Source organism: Carcharhinus amblyrhynchos, chromosome 23 (genome assembly GCF_965287045.1).
Source record: "Carcharhinus amblyrhynchos chromosome 23, sCarAmb.v2.hapA, whole genome shotgun sequence".
Taxonomy (NCBI): Eukaryota; Metazoa; Chordata; class Chondrichthyes; order Carcharhiniformes; family Carcharhinidae; genus Carcharhinus; species Carcharhinus amblyrhynchos.
The window spans coordinates 42,508,721-42,528,365 of record NC_137346.1 but is presented as its reverse complement, the minus strand read 5'-3'; the positions used below and the strand labels follow the sequence as shown (position 1 = coordinate 42,528,365).

Sequence of the window (19,645 nt, the reverse complement as noted above, 5' to 3'; positions counted from 1 at the left end):
CACAGGAGAAAGTGAAAACTCCACACGGTGACCTGAGGCCGAAATTGAATCTGAGACCCTGACGCTGTGCCATCCATATCACTTGATTATTTTATTTCTGGGGTTAGTTTTCACAAAAGCTCATTGACCCAAAAACATAGCAATTGTACCATGTTATAAAAATAGTTAAATTCACAATGGTGAAAGGGTAAAGTGTTTAAATATCATTGACAATGTTGAAGGCAGAGATTTAGGAGTTAGAGGAAAGCTTTAATTTAAGTGTATCAACAGGAAGGCCAAGGGTATAAATGAGAACTGAAGCAATGAAACTGGGGAGAGAGGGAATTGTGCGAGATGATGAGAAAGCATTTCAGATCTGTGAAAAATCTCATTCCATACATTGTATTGAAATAACTATAGATGAGTCTGGATGATACATGAAATCTTAGAACGTCCAATTGTAATGCAGAATACAGGTCAGAGGAAGTCATAATCGGTTGTGGTCAGACCACACCTTGAGCATCGCCTCCACTCCGAATCGCCAGGGCTGAAGAAGAGAAGGGCAAGAGGCTAATGTCAGAATACTGAGCAATGTGGAAAGACTAAAAAAAACGTCCAGGCCCTTCAGCTTGTTACCGTACATCTGCGAGGTGATCTTTAAGAATTGTGCAAGGTAGTTAATGGCATGCATCAAAAAAAATTGCAGAAAATAATCAGGGTTGCGGATTCCAACAAATTAAGTGCAACATTTATATCTAATGTATTCTTGACACAGGTATTAAAATGTGGAATCAGTTTCTAGGTAGAGAAGAGGAGGGAGAAATGTGAACTCATTTTAAGAATCATTTTGATGCTGCACTGGGGGAGGAATCTTCCCAAATGGGTGAATTGAGATTTCTGTACTTCTCGCCTGACCTGACGTGGTTCGGCAGGGGGGAGGTTTGATACCTAGAAATCTTTACACTTTTATTGCTCGCTGTAGGAATGGGGCAACGGTCAAATGACTGACATTTTGTGGCTGTTTAAAAGTCTTGGTCTTCACTGCCGTGTTAATGTGTATCTCTTTTCAACTTCTTGTACAGGAATGAATCAAGCAGAGCTGTGGTGGGGCATTCTCTCCATTCTTCCATTTGGGATCCTTGTAATGTTCTGTGCCCGGTGTCGGCTATTTGGGAATCGTAGTAAGTAACCAGTTTCTTGGCTCCAAATGGAGTCTTTGGGCAAGTGAGAGAATCTTTGAAAATCAGTGAATAGGGTGATTTGTTTTCTGAATGTGCTGCTTTTCTATATTTTGCTCCAATTGTTTGCTGTCTGCCCGTACACCAGCTTATTGGGATAGGTCCCAGCTCGACACCGATCAGAGGTCCAGCCCCATTGTATTGATGAGGAGCTCAGTAGAGCTGTTGATAAACTGGGCTTTGTTTTTTCATTGGTCTGGAATGCCTGTTCTGTCCTGAATACCCTATTCTACCAAATTGCATCCTGCCACTTTCCGCTTTGCTCTTTTGGTACCTTCACGCTCCATTTCGAAAGTACAATTAAAACATTAATGGTATTTGTTAAGTGAAACCATTTGGCTTTTATTGTTTATCATCAAGTTAAAGTTTTTCTAGCTAGATCTCTACAGAACGAAACACCTTTTGCAAGTACTTAAGCAGTCACAAAGCTCCTAACTTAGAGCAGCTCTAGAAAGCATCTTCTAATTTTCTGTTTCTCAGCATGTTGTTTCCCTTTAATACAAATTGGATATAAATCTGGTGAACGATTCTTCTGCGTTAAGATTCCGCCACGCTCTTCAGATCCCATATTTTGTAGGTCAAAACTGTAAATGTCATCGAAATCGAGAGGTCTAAAAATAATACAGGACGGAAAGTGAAATAAAACCGACTCTGTTCCAGTAAGTTTAGTTGTTTTCTGAAACTGTCGCAGCAAAATGCAACATTGTCATCAGACATGCTCTGAGAATCAGTCCATTTCAGTAAGTTCCTGCAGACAATGAGTTTGCCCTTGCTTTCGGGTGTCAAGTGTTGTTTGAAATGTATATCGCTGTGAAACTTAGGCTTGGCACCGCAGACTCCTCTGCTGAAAGTTGACGTGAAACTTAAGCACGTTGGTGTGGAGGGGGAGTGTTGGAATCAGATATATCAAGAACCAGTGGTGTATTAACCCCTGGAGCATTGCATGATTAATTATTGCTTCATTTACAAAATTAGTGCAAAATTTGAACACTAGATGCACTTGCTGTTAATGAAGATGTCTCCCACATGCTTGCGACTTGTTGATCTCTTGTTATGTAACATGAAAGAAAGGTCTGCATTCCTGTAGTGTCTTTTATGACCTTCATATCACAAAGCACTTTGCGGCCATTTAAAGTGGAGACATTGTTGTAACGTGGGAAATGCAGTAGCCAATTTGTGCATAGCAAGCTCCCAAATGCGGCTTTATGATAATTTGCTTTGGTGTCTTGGTCAACTGATAAATATTGGCCAGGACTCTCCTGACCTTATTTAAAATAGCACCGCAAGATATCTTGTACTTTGTGAAAGGACAGATGGAACTTTGGCTTAATAATTTATCTAAAATGTTGCATCTCTAATAGTACAACACTCCACCCATACTGCACTGTCAGCCTACAGTTTGTATTTAGATGGAGCTGAGGGCACTGGATAAGTGCTCCAGAGGCAACTGCTCTGGGGATACAGATTCAAATTCAAGCATGGCAGAATTTAAATTCAAAAATTAAATCTAAAAGAAAATCTGGAATTGAAAACTAGCCCCAGTGACAGTAATCGTTAATTTATCATTGATGTCAAAATTCACCCGGTTCACAAATGTCCTTTAGGGAAGGAAATCTGCTGTACTTACCCGGTCTGGCCTACTCCAGAGCCACAGCAATGTAGTAGCTGCTCTCACGGGCAATAACGAATGGATAACAAATGCTAACCTTGCCGATGATATCCGTATGTGATGTTGGCAACGCTTACATCTGTGGAGAGAGAAAGAATTAATGTTTCGAATCCATATGACCCCCCTTCAGAACTGAAGAGAGGCAGAAATGTGATGGGTTTTGTGCTGTTGATAAAGGGTCGCGGCAAGTTGTGGGGGAGTGGGTCGGGGAACAAAAGGAAAGGTTACGGATAGGTTAGAGGGTGGGTGAGATGAAATATTAAAGATGTCATGGAACTAAGGGCAAAAGGAGTGGTGATAGTAAAAGAACAAAGCACGGGTGTTAATAGTAGAATAAAGGTCAGCTTTATCTGAAAGCAAAAACATGAAAAGATAAAAACTGGCACATGTAGAAAACACCCCCACAGGCAAGACCCTGACCTTCTGGTTGTTTAACATTTCAATTCATTATCTGGCTCTTATATTAAAAAAAAGAAATGTGAGTATATGTTTATTGATTTTTTTTTATTATACTCAAATTTCTGTCACCTTAGCCTGCTGCAGTGTTCCAGTGAAACCAACACGAACTGGAGAAACAGCTCCTCATCTTCCAGTTAAGCACTTTAAAGCATTCTGGACATCAATACTGAGTTCAACAGCTTCAGACCATGAACTCTGTCCTCTATGTTTCCTGAAATGTCAGTTTTTGTATCTTGTTTTCACATTTTTGCTTTTGGATGTAAATGGCCTTTATTCTGCTGTTAACATCTACTCTGGCCCTATGCTTTATTTCTTTACTACTACCACGACTACTCCCTTTGTCAGGTGTTCCATGACATCTTATTACCCCTCCATCAGTATTATTAAGGTCAGATGATTGGGTCATTATCTCATTGCTGTTTGTTGGAGAATGCTGTATCCAAATTGACTGCTGTGGCTCCCACAATGTAACTAACTACACTTCCAAAATATTTGATTGGTTACAATGCACTTTGAGGCCTCCTAAGGTTGTGATATACAAATATACAAATTCAAGTCTTTATTTATCTCACTGCTGTTTGTGAGACATTGCAGCACACAGATTGGCAGCTGCATTTGCTGACTTTACAATAGGAATTACAGTTCAAAAAATAATGCATTGGTTGTGTTGTGCTTAGGACATGGAAGGTGCTGTATATGTGGAAGATGCTTCATCCTTTACACTATCCCTGTTGATTATTCAGTAAAGCAATTTCTGCACGCTCGTTTTGTTTAAAACACATCTTCATCGAGTTTTGAAAATACCAATAACCTCGCTACCAATAGCTGCTGCAAACAAAGTGTAACCATTAATTTCTGTATAAGTGACCCAATTCCATTAGTCCAGACAGACTGTCAGCCGTGGCAGAGTGATAGCATTCCGTACTCTGAGTCAGCATGTTATGGGTTTAAGCTCCATTCCAGACTTGAGTGCGTGATCTAGGCAATGCAATACTGAGGGAGTGCTGCAATTTTGGATGCGCTGTCTTTTGAACTAGATATTTTCCTGAGGCTCCAGCTACTCTCTGAAAGATCCCGTGAAGCTATTTGAAGAGAGCGGAATAACCACCTCCCAAATATTGATCCCCCATCAGCAGCATCATGCAGATTATCTGGCCTTGTTGCTGCTTCTGGGATCTTGCTTTTCACAAATTAGTTGCCACATTTCTGAATATTAGAACAATAAGTAACGATCAGTGGACGAAAATAGAGGTCTTTTGGAATGTGGGTGCTGAGATGTATGCGTAAAATTCTACATAAGACCTTAGGACAAACAGTGAGGTGCTTGAAATCACAAGAGTAAAAAGAACTCTTTAAAAAGTGACATCCAGAAAAGGAAACGTCAGTATTTTGAGCGGAAAAACTTCAGAGGTACAGGGGGAAGTGGAGGGCAGCAGAATGGTTTGACCCAAGGGTAGGTGAGTGATGGACATCACAAGCGGGCTACAGTAGATGTGGGAGGATGGTGCAAGATAGACGAGCACAAAGTACCATTACAGCAGATCTCCTGGATGGAGTAACTGCAAGTAGCAGCAGAATAGAGACTGCACTGCAATGGGTTTTGCAATGTATTAAAGCTGAGAGATTTACAATCCACATGCAAATTCTTTCATGCTTTATGCATTTATAATTCATTCTTGAGCTGTGACAAAGTCAACATTTATTGCCATTCCTTAGTTGCCTGTGAGAGAAGTTGGTGGTGAGCCATCTTTTTTCACAGCTGCAGTCAATGTGGTGAAGGCACTCCTGTACTGACTGCTTTTAGATAAGTAGGATTTTGAATCAATGACAGTGAGGGAGCATTGATATATGTCCACGTTGGGCTGGTGCGTGATTGAAAAGGCAATTTGGAGGTGATGACTGTTCCCATACACCACCTGCCCATCCCCGGGTGGGTGAGAGAGAGAGAGACATTGGGTACTGAGCTCCACAGAGGAGGTGTTAGCAGACTTCCTTTCTGGGTTTTCCACTCGCAATTTCTTTGATTTAGTATTTTAAATTCAGGTCTGTGGTTATATCCAATCTTGTCATCCATCTTGAGCAAACAGATGATTAAACTATGATCAGCAAGAGAGGAACTGGTTTTCAGTTTAAAGGTGGGATTGTTGTTTAAAGTCGAATTTAGGGATTTGGATGAAGTTGCAGAAACATCCAATGAGATAATTGTAGAATTAGAATATATTTTGTTATCAGATTGTGCCTTTAGACTCTAGCAGGTGCAGGAAAATTCCCTGAGCTGTCTAGTTTCTTGTTTTTAGCTGTATCTCAATCCTTGTGCAAATACTGATATTACAGCAAAACTGATAATCTGATCACCTTATCTCATTGGTAATTGGGGAAGTTTTCTGTGCACAACTTGACAGCTACACTTCTGCACTATAATTGTGATTACCCCTCATATCTGGTCTTATGGCGCAGTGAGTGCTGGCCCTGCTTCTGAACCTGAAGCTCCGGTTTTGAGTCTCTGTCCGGGACTTGATGACAAGGGGAGTTGCTTTCATCGTGCAGTCAAACAGGTTGAGTATCAACCTGCAAAATCCTTCCGACGCTCGCCAATGGCAGACGTAGGAGTGGGGGATTCGTGGTCGGCCACATCTTGGAAAGAAATCGAGCCTTCCACCATAGTTCAGCTATGCACGTAAAAGTGCATGTTGCTACAAATTTGCAGCAAACCATCACCCTGCTTCAGATGTGAGCATGTGCTTTAGGAGCAGGAGTAGGTACTTGGCCATTCAATGACAATATAACTGATCTAGTTGTAACCTCAACTCCACATTCCTGTCTACCCCGGATAAACCTTCGCCCTCTTGCTTATCAAGAATCTATCGAGCTCTGCATTAAAAATATTCAAAGGGCAGAATTCTCCCCAAAATTTTTCTAAGTTTCGTAGCGGCAAGAACAATGAAGTGATCTGTGCTGATCTCTCAGAAGCATGTCACACCGCAATCCTCCCACAGAGTTGGGAGCTCCATGTCTTTAGGGGGGCCTAAACACACCAGTGAGCCCAGCTCGGGCACCATTTTCACAAGGGCTCCCTGATCTCTGTGCACCCCCCACCCCCCCCCCCCCCCCCCCCCACATCCTCCCCCCTGTCTCCATAGACAGCGACACATCCATCCTCATCAGCATATTTCCCCTGCCTCCCCCTTGACATGCCCCTCATCATGACCCCTGACATGCCCACCCTTTGGCACTGCCCTGTCATATCCAGGGTGTCCAACCTGCAACCTGCACACTGCCACACCGAGTGTCCAGTAGCCACTACTGGGGCCCTGTCCAATGAGCACCACTTAGCCATGCCCCCGACCGCCTAGGGGGCTTCAATAGCTTCCAAGCCCCCCCCGCCCCGGCATGACTATCGCAGAAGTGATTCCTGCCGTTATCGTGCTGCGCCTGAAGGTCAGAGATTTCTGTGTGCTGGGATTTGAACAGGCTATGCATTTTTAAATGCTACATTAAATACACAAATTGGCCTCGGGCCCGATTGGGGTTGCGCCATTATTAAAGGGCCATGAGACTTGCAAACTGCTTGGAGCTGGTCTCAAAATTAATATATACGTCCCCGCGCTATTCTCCATAATAATGTGACGGCCTGAGGATATGAATAATGCGATATAAGTGCAAGTTCTTTTTGTTTATATTTTAACATTGAGGCTTTTCATGTTTATTTTGCCATTTTTATCTCATGCCCGTTTTCTCCCTTGTTCCTGCTTCTTTCTGACTCTCACCGAAGATTTTGGAAGTGATGGGGTAAAGCTAAAAGATGATTTTTGATTGGCTGAGAGGCAAATGCCACACTATTTTCTTTGTTCAATTAAACAGCAATCCCCAAGACCAGCATTGTATTAAAGTTCACTGAGACAGGAAGGGCTGCTAACATGAATAAGCTTGTAGATATTGGCAGAGTCAGGGCACACCCACATGACTGTACATTAAAGGTTAATGAAGCACTGTGAAAGGCTAGGGCAAAGCAAGATATTAAATATAGAAAACTGCACTGCTCTGGGAGAAGGACATGCAATTCTCTTGATTGTTGTCCAGCCCTGATCATTTAGAGCTTCCGACCTTCCCATCCTAATCATCCAATGCCTTGTTTATGGGAGGGGGTTATCTTGCAGAAGGTATCTCCAGGAGGCTAATTCATATTGTTATCTGTGGGAATTTACTGTGCATCAGTTGGTTGTTGCATTTCTTATGTTATGTCAGTGACTGTACTTTCAAAGCGTATCACTGTCTGTGAAGAACATTGGGGACATCATGAGGAGTTGAGACCATGTGTGGATGCAAATTCCTCCTTCTGTTTTTTCGGTTGGTTTCTTGATGTTTCCTTTGTTTAGTTTAAGAATGCAAAAGATGCACATTCTTTTGAATGGGCTCTTCCTGTGCTAAAATATTAATGAATCATTGAGAGCATGATTCTCCACTTTGGATTTGGTGATCTGAAATAAGAATAGAAAGTGTCAGAAAAACTCAGCAGGTCTGACAGCATCAGCAGAGAGAGGAATGGAGCTAATGTTTCAAATCCAATGTGATTCATCTTCAGAACTTTCTTATCTCAATCCTAAACATTTATCCTCCCATCCTGAGGCTATACCTCCTTGCTCAACACTCTTTTCGACCCAGGGAAACATTCTGTCAGCATCTACCCTGTCAAGCCCTCTCAGAATCTTGTATGTTTCAATAACATCTCCTCTCATTCTGCTAGGCTCTAAAGAATAGTTTATCTATTAGTGTCACAGGTAGGCTTACATTAACACTGCGATGAAGTTAGTGTGAAACTCCCCTAGTTGACACACTTTGGCGCCTATTTGGGTACACTGAGGGAGAATTCAGCATGGTCAATGCACCTAACCAGCATCAGGAAGGTGAATGGGATGCTGGCCTTCATAGCGAGGGGGATTGAATATAAAAGTAGGGAGGTCTTGCTGCAGCTGTATAGGGCATTGGTGAGGCTGCAGCTGGAGTACTGTGTGCAGTTTTGGTCGCCGTACTTACGCAAGGATATTTTGGCCTTGGAGGGAGTGCAGAGCAGGTTTACTAGGCTGATACCGGAGTTGAGGGGGTTGAGCTATGAAGAGAGGCTGAATAAACTAGGCTTGTACTCGTTAGAGTTTAGAAGAATGAGGGGAGATCTCATTGAGACATATAAGATGATGAATGGGATGGATAGGATAGAGGTGGAGAGGCTCTTCCCGCTCAAAGGATAGTAGGACTAGGGGGCACAGCCTCAAGATAAAGGGGGAGCGGTTTAGAACGGAGTTGAGGAGGAACTTCTTCACTCAAAGGGTGGTGAATCTCTGGAATTCTCTGCCCGTTGAGGTGGTGGAGGCTGCCTCGCTAACTATTTTTAAGACGTGGGTTAATGGGTTTTTGATAAGCGAGGGGATTAAGGGTTATGGGGAGAGGGCAGGAATGTGGAACTGCGCCACGACAGATCAGCCATGATCTTATTGAATGGCGGGGCAGGCTCGAAGGGCTAGATGGCCTACTCCTGCTCCTATTTCTTGCGTTCTTTCGGACTGTGAGAGGAAATCGGAGCACCCAGAGGAAATCCAAGCAGACACGGAAAGACCGTGCAGACAGTGACCCAAGCCAGGAATCAAACCTGGGTCCCTGAGGCAGCATTGTTAACCACTGCCACCGTGCTGCCTGTTGTGCCACCTTGCCACTGGTAACAGGGGCCTCTTTCTACTTAGTCTTTCCTCATTTACAGCCCTCCGATCCCAGGAATTAATTTAGTGAACCTTTTGTTTTGCTTCCACTAAGGCTAGTATAGTCTTCCTTAGATACAGACCAAAACTGCACACACTACTCCATGTATGACTTGATGAACACTCTTTATATTGCAGCAACGTTTCCTATTCTTGTACTTCAAACTGAACATATCTGTCACTGTCTGAATTGCCTGCTGCACCTGCATGTTAACTTTGTGTTTCATGTGAAAATGGCACCCAATTCCCTTTGAACATTTAGGTTTCTTATCATTTAAAAAAAATTCTACTTTTCTATTCTTCTTACTCCAATTAAATAACCTAACATTTCACCATACTATACTCCATCTGCCACCTTCTTGCCTGCTCACTTAACCTATCTATTAGTATTGTGCAAATCCTTTATCTTCTCGCAGCTTATTTTCCCAGCTAATGCTGTAATGTCAAACTTGGTACGTTACCTCGGTCCCCTCACCGAAATCATTTAAATAAGATTGTGAATAGCTGCGGCCCCAGCACTGATCCTTGTGACAGTTCACTAGTGATGGCCAGTTTACTGTCCTTTTTTCTTGTCACTTTAATCTATCTTATATCAGCTTGGATAGATTACTCCCAGCCTTGCAAGCCCTCATCTTGTTAAAATGCTGGCCAAGACAGTAATGCCCACATCCCGTGAAAGAATAAAATAAAGAACCTGTTGTGTGACATCTTATTGAATACCTTCTGAAAATCCAGATGTACTAAATCCTCTGGTTCTGCTTTATCTACCTTGCTTGTTGTTGCGTCTTTATAAACATTAATAGAATTGTCCTTAAATAAATCTATGCTAATCATACGATTTTCCAACTGTTCTGTTATGATTTCCTTATGAATAGATTCCAGCATTTCCAGAGAGCTTGTTTCTCTTCTGTAGTTCCCTGTTTTCTCTCACCCTTCTTTTCATGAATAGAAATGTTACATTTGCTAATTTCGCGGAATGTAGAGAATTTTGGGAAAGCAATAAACTCTCTCTGCAACCACCTCTTCTAGAACCCTGGCGTTTAGGTCTAAAGGACTTGTCGAATTTTAACCCCATCAATTTCTTTCAGTACTTTTTCCGTACTGATGTTACTTTAAGATCTTCACCCTCGTTAGGCCCTTGGTTCCTCATTATTTCAGATTTTTAAAAATGTAACTTCTCATTTCCGGCTGTTAACACCAGCTAAATTCTCTGGTGAGTTGTGATTTGACCGAGTGCCAAATTCTCTGCCCTCGCTTGCAGGACACGAATGGCTGAAAAATATTTGTTCAAATCTCTGTCGTGGTTCCACATTACAATTTCTCGTCTCCGTTTCTTCTTTACGTACTAGTAGAAACATCACAACTGGCCACAATTAGAACAGTTAATTTTCATTCTATTTTCACCCTGTTTATCATTTTCTAGGCATCCTCTGCAGGTTTCTAAAACTCTTCATCTTTTTGATGTAATGTGAATTACACCATTGCTTACGTGCTGAAATGTAATTAGTGGAGCGGAATGAAAGAATCTGTACTGAGAAGTCCCCAGCAAAGCAGCAGTACCACTTTAAGAAGCACCACTGCATGTTCCCATGCCAGGCCATTAGGTTGAAGTATTTGCAGTGAGAAAACAGTAATCAATGTGAATGTACATTAGACTTGGATGAGACGTCTGCATGTGTTCCCAGAGCCTCGCAGAGCAGCCATATGATGTGTCTTTTAAGACTACAGAAATGGTGAAAGATGTTGTACTCAAACAGTAAGCTAAACTAAACTGAAATAAAATAAGGAGAGAGGAGTGGAAGATTTCTTATCAAAGAAGGGGGATTGGTCAAAAACCTGAAAGCAACAAATATAGTAAATTAAATTGAGAAAAAGTGGAGAGAGTGTGTGACAGGTTTGACGAGGGAAGAAGAGATTGTGTGATGAGATATGTCATAGGCCTATGTGGTCCAGTGTGCTCGGAGGCCCCTTATAAAAGTAGCTACGTTCAGGTTGTAGATTAAACTGACCACTAAACAGCATTAACCACCAACAGCTGGAGCAAGTCCTTCTTCACTTCCTGTGTAGCTAAAACCATGAAGAGTGTTTCACCATCAGTGTGCTGACATTTTTGACTTCAGTTCTTTCTCTCTCTCTCTCTCTCTCTCTCTTTTCACCCCCCCCCCTCCCCCACCCGACCCTCACGACAGAAGACTCCACTTTTTTAAAAATAGTTTTAAACTACTGCTAGTGATTGCGGTGCAGCCATTGAAGTAATGGTGACTGATTGAGCCTTATGCGATGCCATAGGCACTGAGAGCTCTTTAGTCCTCAGTCTGATTCTCCCATGCAGCTGGGAGAGGTGCCATTATCTGGATGGGATGTTAAAACTAAGGTCCTGACTACAGTCTTGGGTAGGCTAGAGGGAGATGGTTGTTAGTGGTAATGTGATTGGAATAGGAATCCAGAGGCCCAGGCTAATGTTCTGGGAACATGGGTTCAAATCCTACCATGGCAGTTAGTGGAATTTAAATTCAATTAATAAATCTGGAATTGAAAATTAGCATCAGTAATGATAACACTGAGATGGTCATTGTGAAAACCTATCTGGTTCACTCATATCCTTTAGGGAAGGAAAAAGGGTGGCACAGTTGTTAGCACTGCTACCTAACAGTGCCAGGGACCCAGGTTCAGTTCTGGCCTTGGGTGACTGTGCAGAGTCTGCACGTTCTCCCTGTGTCTCCAGGATTTCCTCCCACGTGTTCCAGTTTTTTCGTACGCTCCAAAGATGTGCAGGTTAGGTGGATTAGCCATGGTAAATTGCCCCTTGGTGTCGGGAGGATTGGCAGGGCAAATGCGTGGATTTGAGGCATGGGTGGGATTGTTGTTGGTGCAGTATCGATGGGCCAAATGGCCTCCTAATGCACTGTGGGGATTCTGTGATTCTATGAAATCTGCCGTCTTTCCCTGGTCTGGCCGACATGCGACTCCAGACCCACAGCGATGTGGTTGACTCAACTGTCCTTTGGAGGAATGTGGCAAGCCACTCAGCTCAAGGGTGATTAGAGATGGGCAACAAATGCTGGCCTTATATCACTAACATTCCATGAAAGAACAAAAGAAAAAAGTATATATTTAAAAAAAACACTGGTGCCATTTTGGAGAAGAGCAGAGGAGTTCTTCCTAGTGCCCTGGACCAATGTGAATCTCGCAACCAACATCATTAAAGCAAACCTTTTCTGGTCATTATTATGCTGTTTGTGTGATCTTGCTATGCGCAAAATTGCATTGCACACTTCGACTGGAATTGTCCGGCCATTCACGCCAGTGGGATTCTCTGGTCTCGCTGTGGTGAATGGAGATTTGGCTAAGCACCAATTTCTCTGAACTTGCTGGTAGCAATGATGGAACGTGAACAATTCTGGCTCAATGTTATGGAACTATATATATGTAAGAGAATCATGAAGGGCCTCCCCAGAATAACAGTGTGTCTGATGTAGTTGTAGTTGGCCTGACTGACTTGTCTTTGCATGATTCTCGCTTAATATCATTTTCCAATCTCCCGCATTTTCTTGTATTATCCTGGAGCGTTGTGTGAGGACGGTTTTTAAGAGTGGGTAAAAGGTAATTATTTTATGCTGAGTTTTTGAAAAAAAATCACCTAGTAAATTGCAGTCTCAATGTTTTGTCATGAACTGTAGAACAAAAGCAGAAAATGCTGGGAAAAACTCAGCCAGTCTGGCAGCATCTGTGGAGAGAGAAAAACAGAGCTAATGTTTTGAGTCCGTATGACTCTTCCCTGGAGTTAGAGAGGGAGGAATGTGTTGGATTTTATACTGTTTAAGGGGGGGATGGAGCACAATGAGTCGGCGATAGGCGGGAGCTCAGATTTGAGAAAGCTGTCATGGGACAAGGCAAAGGGAGTATTAGTGGTAGTATTAAAGACTAAAAAAGGTGCAACACCCAAATATAGCACAATCTGTTTGGAGATAAGGACCTACAGTCTTAGCTGGGACTTTTATCCTGTCAAGCTCACAAGATATATTTCTGAAATTTGCTGAAAATGAGCTATAAAAATACACATTAACCCATTAATTACAACAGGAGCTGAATAATTATCCAGGGCCTTATTTGTTTGTCTTTGGCTGGGTACCTCTTTGCCATGTTTGGAGCGGTTCTGTGATCTATAGCATTCTTTACTCGTGACGATTTGATGGTAAGAAAACTTGCATTTAAAGCACGTTTATTCTATTCTTGAGTGAGAATTAGTTCTGAAATGTAGTCACTGCTTTATTGGCAGATGCGGGAGGATATGTATGCACTGCAAGACTCCAGAATACAGGAAACTAAATGAGTCAATGTTAGCATTGTTGATTGAGGGATAAATATCGGCCAGCAGCATTCCCTGATCCTCTTCAAATATTACTATAGGATCTTTTGCATCCCCCATGTATTCCTTCTGCCATTATCTCCACTCTATCTTTTGTCTTCCCCCTGCATTACTCTGTACTTACCATTTGATGTAAGTACATTTCTTTGTTTCTTTGCCCATTTTTCTCCTCCCCACCTTGAACACATTGACTCGTTACTGGGCTATACTCGCATGAATCCCCATTGTTTTCAGACAGCTTACATTTAAACCATTACTGTGAATTTCAGCAGCCGTTCAGCCTTTTGGTTAAGACCTAGTGTAGGATCTTACCTGAGATCAGGTGTAATGCCTTTTTTGTCAGCTTGGATCTAGTATATCTCTTCTCTGGGGAGTGTGTGTTATAGTGCACCATTGCAGTCTCACGTTACAGTTCACTATTACACTGTGTATCACAATGATTTACAAGATAGTACCATTTATTTTCCAATTCTTTTCCAGCATCTAGTGGTGAACTAAGGCAGACTTTCATCTGTTTCCATAGCTAGTAATTCCTGGAACAGGTCGCTAGTCAGTTGCCAGGGGCTTATAACGTGAAAAGGGCACCAGTCTAAATCCAGCATAACTGACCAGGAATCTCTCCTGCTTTTGCAGCATGTTGGAAAGGTTTTCAGATTGACACTCAACCTGGTTGGCCATGTTATGAACGCGCCTTCCTTGGACATCAAGTCCTGAAGTGGGACTTGAACCCAGAATTTCTGACGCAGAGACAGGGCCACTGTGCCACAAGACCTCCCTGCAGATGTAGACATTTCAGCCAAATATTCTCTTTCTGCGCTGTAAATCTCCGTAATATTAGTAAAATTGGATCAGATCCTTTAGGATCCTTGGGGGAGAATCTGGTTATGCCCATCTTTTGGTTGGTTAGCAGGACAAAGACATAATTTTCATTGAGCAGTCTATCGCAAATATTAATGTGGGTCCTGGTTCCTGTCTCAGGATGTTTCCTGAAAATGTTTCAGGAGTGGCCAGAGCAAGTTTGGGCACACTTTACTCAGATTTGTGGATTCTTTTGGTTTTCTGTGAACTTTTGGAGGCTATCATCAAAAGGGAAGCATTTTTGCTTAAACTTTCATCTGGGCAACAGCAGACATGTTGCTCCTGAATCCACAACTCTCTCATTCCCCTTCAGGATTTAACTTGTGCGGTGGCAGGTTGGCTGGCCCAAGTTGTTCCTCTTCAGCCTGATGAGCTCCCTCTGGATATTTACTTATTGTCAGCAACCTGCTGGAAACTAGCTGATAAGGCTGAAAATTCCTCATTTTGACCGAGCCTTAGACTTTTGGGTTGGTGTTCAGGTCAGCCTGCTGGCTTTCAGAGTGTATGGGATCAGTGTACGTTGAGTATAGAGTTACTCAATTTTTTTCCCCCTTTAGTCTGCGAGGGTTAGTGTGCACTGAGTAAACCCATGCTGGGGTTGAGTGCTTACTCCTTCCCAAGAGACTGCACTCGTGCAGATTAGTTCTACTCCCTGTGTCTGAGTGCTTTCACTTACACAGATAGCTAGATGATCTCAAGTCATTTCCAGATATTGAACAGAGAATTAACTGTATTTCGGTTAATACATCTCGTTTTCATGTGCTCTGAAGTAACGTTCTTTAACTTTGATATCGGGCAGAATAACAATGCTAGCCAGTGCTTTAGGCTTTAACTGCAAATGCTAATAACAAAATAATAGCAGAACCATCACAATATAGATTCTCCAGAAATTATTAAACTTCATTAGCTCCTACATTAAGAAAAAATAACAAATAGCCAAACTTGCTGTCCTGCGGTGTAACTTACTTAAATTCATAGCATGGTTGTTTGTCTTACTATCCCCAAGGAAGCTATCTCTCCCTCTACCTCCCTGAAGTCTTCAAATGAACTCCTCAATTTGAGCCATTCTGGTGGCAAAATATTCTCCCAAAACATTACAGAACCAAGCAAATTTAAATAACTCTGTGTGAAATTCCAAAAGACCAGTCCAAGAGTAAATATATTGAACGCCTTCCATAGGGTGTTTGTATTTGAATTGAATGGACTGCCATCTATTGTTATCCATGCCCTCCTGGAAGATAACAATGAATTTTACAACTTGTTCCCCCCACCGCCCCATTCATTCCTACGATGTAGGTAATGTTAATACGACCGTCATTTATTGCCCATCCCTAATTTCCCTCGAAGGTGGTAGTGATGCCTTAAACCTCTGCAGTCCATGTGTTATAGCTACAACCACAGTTTTGTTAGGTAGGAAGTTCTGGATTTTGACTCAGTAATAATGAAGGAATGGTAATAGATTTTCAAGTCAGGATGGCATGTGACTCACATGTAGTGATGTTCCTAAGCATCTCTGCCCTTGTCCTTGTGGGTGGTAGAATTCAAGAGTTTTGAAGGTTCTATCAAAGGAACCTTGGTGAGTCAAGACAGTCGATCTTGTAGTTGATATGCACAGCTGCCATTGTACCCTGGTATTACAAGGAGTGAATGTCTAAGGTGATGAATGGGTTACCAGCCAAATGGGCTGCTTTATCCTAAATGGCATTCAGCATCTTTGAGTGTTGAAGCTGCACTCATTCAGGTGAGGGGAGAGTATCCCATCATGCCTGACTTGTGCCTCAAATTGTGAAAACTATTTGAGATGTCAGTGGGGGGTTATTTGGAAATTGCCTCCTGTCAATACAGTATTTATGTGACTGGTCCAGCTAAGTATCTGGTCAGGTAGTGATTCACAGGATGATGGGTAATTCAGCAATGGTAATCACATTGAATGTCAAGCCAAGGTGGTTCAGGTCTCCCCTTGTTGAAGATGGTTTTTACTTGGCACTTGTGTGGCATGGTGGCACAGTGGTTAGCACTGCTGCTTCACAGTGCCAGGGACCTGAGTTTGATTCCAGCCTTGGGTGATCGCTGTGGAATTTATGGGTTTCCTCCATGGGTGCTCCAGTTTCCTCCCACAGTCCAAAGATGTGCAGGTTAGGTGGATTGGCCATGTTAAGTTGCCCCTTGGTGTCCAAAGATTTTAGGTTAAATGAATTAGTCATGGTAAATGTGTGGGGTTATGGGGATGTTCTTTTGGAGAGTCAATGCAAATTTGATGGGCCAAATGGCCTCCTTCTGCACTGTAGGGATTTTATGGTGGTTCTAAATGTTATTGCCATTTAACAGCCCAAGCCAGAGTGTGCTAAATTGGCCAGAGACTGGCAGCTGTGATAGTGGGAATCTCAGGAGGAGGTTGAAATGTTCTCAGCACTTTCTACCAAACATTGGTTGTGAATACTTCAGACTTGTCTCTGATCAGCTGGGCTCTCCCATCACTGAGTGGGGATATTCAGGGAGTTTCCTCCTCCTCCTAGTAGTTTAGTAGTCTACCAACATTCATAACAGGATGTGACCTGACCCATTGGTTGAGAGATTATTGAGCTCTGCTGTTTGACATGCATGCCATCTTGTGTTGTAACCTATCACGTTGGCACCCCATTTATTGGTTCAGCTGGTTCTGCTCATTATATGCTCTTTTGCTGTCCACAGTAAACCAGGGTTGGTTGTCTGGTTTGATAATGCTACATTTGAGGGATAGAATGTGATGGAATGCTGCTGCTGACAGCCCACAGTGCCTCACAGTTGCCCAGTTTGGAGCTGATGTATCTGTGGCAAATCAGACCCCAAGGCGTGCCCCTGCTCCCAGGTCACAAGCAAAAACTGAAACGGAAGAATCTGTTAAAGAAGGTCATACAATGTTAGCCTGAGGAATGGGACAATCTCCTGCTGGTCTGCTTAGAATTAGTGAGCTGGTCAGTATGTAAAAACTCTGTGACCAGTCTGAGTGAGTAAGCCACTACAGTAACTGACTTCATTAGTAAATGTGTAGAATGCTATGTGCCAAAGAAGCAAATCTGTGTGTTTCCCAAGCGGAAACGATGGATGAACAGGAATATCCACTGCTTGCTGAAGTCCAGGTCTGAGGCATTCCAGTCAGTTAAGAAAGCCAGATATGGCCTACAAAGACGTCAAAGGATAGTACCAAACCAAGCTCGAGTCCCAGGCTCGCCACACGGACTTCCATCAACTATGGCAAAGTCTGCAAGACATAACAGGCTACAAGATGAAGGCATGTAAAATGCACTTCTTCCTGATGAGCTCAAGCCATTCTATGACTGTTTTGAGCAAGAGGTCAGCGAGAGCATGCCTTCCACCTGGACCCCAGAAGCCTTGGACGAACCTGTATCCGAGGGTCACTATTGCAGATGTCAGAGTAGCCTTCTCTAAAGTTAACCCATGGAGAGCGACTGGCCCGGATGGGCTACGTGGACAAGTGCTCAGAACCTGCATGGACCAGCTGGCAGGGATATTCACAGACATCCTCAACCTCTCTTTACACCAGTCTGAGGACCCTATCTGCTTCAAGAAGATGACCATCATCCCAGTACCAAAAAAGTGCTTCAAAAGGTTAGTCATGGCACAAATCAATTCCGGCCTCCCAGATTGCCTGGATCCACGACAGTTTGTCGTTAACAGCACAAAGGGTCCGCAGTGGACGCCATCTCCCTGGCCCTGCACTCAAGCCTGGAACACCTAGATAACAAAGGCACCTATGTCAGACTCCTATTTATCCACTCAGCCTTCAACACCATTTATTCCTACGAGATTCATCTCCAAACTCAATGGCCTGGGGCTTGGTTCCTCCCTCTGCAACTGGATCCTGAACCTCCAATGCACAGACTGCAGTCAGTAAGGATAGGCAACAACCTGTCCTCCACGATCACCCTCAACACTGTTCCTGATACCTTATTTGTGACTGCGTGGCCAAGTTCCCCTTCAACTTGATTTTTAAGCTTGCTGATGACACCACAGTAGTGGGTCAGATCTCAAACAATGATGAGATGGAGTATAAGAAAGACATAGAGAATCTGGTGCAATGACGATAATCTCTCCCTTTTAATGTCAACAAAATGAAGAAAATACTCATCGACTTCAGGAGGTGTAGTGAAGGACATGCCCCGTCTACATCAATGAGGATGAAGTAGAAACGTCGAGAGCTTTAAGTTTTTAGGTGTCCAGATTACCGACAACCTGTCCTGGTCCCTCCATACTTAAGAAAGCTTACCAACGCCTCTTCTTTCTCAGATGATTAAGGAAATTTGGTGTAACTACTACGGCCTCATCAACTTTTGCAAATGCATCATAGAAAGCATTCTTTCTGGTTCTATCACGGCTTGATATGGCTCCTGCTGTGCCCAAGACCACAAGAAACTACAAAGGATTATGAACAAAGCACAGTCTATCACTCAAACCAGCCTCCCATCCATTGACACTGTCTACACTTCCCGCTACCTCGGAAAAGCAGCCAGCGTAACTAAAGACCCCATGCATTCTGGACATACTCTCTTCCAGTTTCTTCAGTTGGGAAGAAGATACAAGAGTCTGAGGACACGTACCAAATGGGCGGCACGGTAGCACAGTGGTTAGCACTGCTGCTTCACAGCTCCAGGGTCCTTGGTTCGATTCCTGGCTTGGGTCACTCTCTGTGTGGAGTTTGCACGTTCTCCTCGTGTCTGTGTGGGTTTCCTCTGGGTACTCCAGTTTCCTCCCATAGTCTAAAGATGTGTGGGTTAGGTTGATTGGCCTTGCTAAGAAATTGCCCCTTAGTGTCCAGGGATGCATAGGTTAGAGGGATTAGTGGGTATAATATGTTGAAATATGGGGGTAGGGCCTGGGTGGGATTGTGTTCGGTGCAGACTTGATGGGCCGAAGGGCCTCTTTCTGCATTGTAGGGTTCTATGATTCTATGACTCAAGAACAGCTTTCTTCCCTGTTGCCAACAGAATTTTGAATGGACCTACCTTGCATTAAGTTGATCTTTCTTTACACCCTCGCTATGACTATAACATTACATTCTGCACCCTTTCCTTATCTATGCTTTGTCTGTGTAGTGCGCAAGGAACAATATTTTGTCACATGTATTCATATGCAGTGAAATAATAAATCAAATCAAAGTAATGATGCTATCCCATTTAGCACGGTGTCAGCACCAAAAGTGGCGGGTCTCCTATCAATACTGATGAAGACAAACTCTTCAGTGATAGGTAGATTGGCGAGGATGTGGTCTTAAATGACTTTATATTGCAGTTTGATACAACTGAATGACTTGCTAGGCCATTTT

The 19,645-nt window shown here is 43.0% G+C and overlaps 1 protein-coding gene across 1 annotated transcript in view; it reads left to right on the top strand.

Moving 5' to 3' along the window:
• Window positions 1-19,645, top strand: part of LOC145357432 (linker for activation of T-cells family member 2-like) — a 71,406-nt gene that overhangs the window by 21,273 nt on the left and 30,488 nt on the right. The window contains exon 2 of the mRNA XM_080210761.1: window positions 1,062-1,160. Within this exon, the coding sequence (XP_080066887.1) occupies window positions 1,064-1,160 (97 nt within the window). The 5' untranslated portion in view covers window positions 1,062-1,063. The remainder of the gene's footprint in view (window positions 1-1,061; window positions 1,161-19,645) is intronic.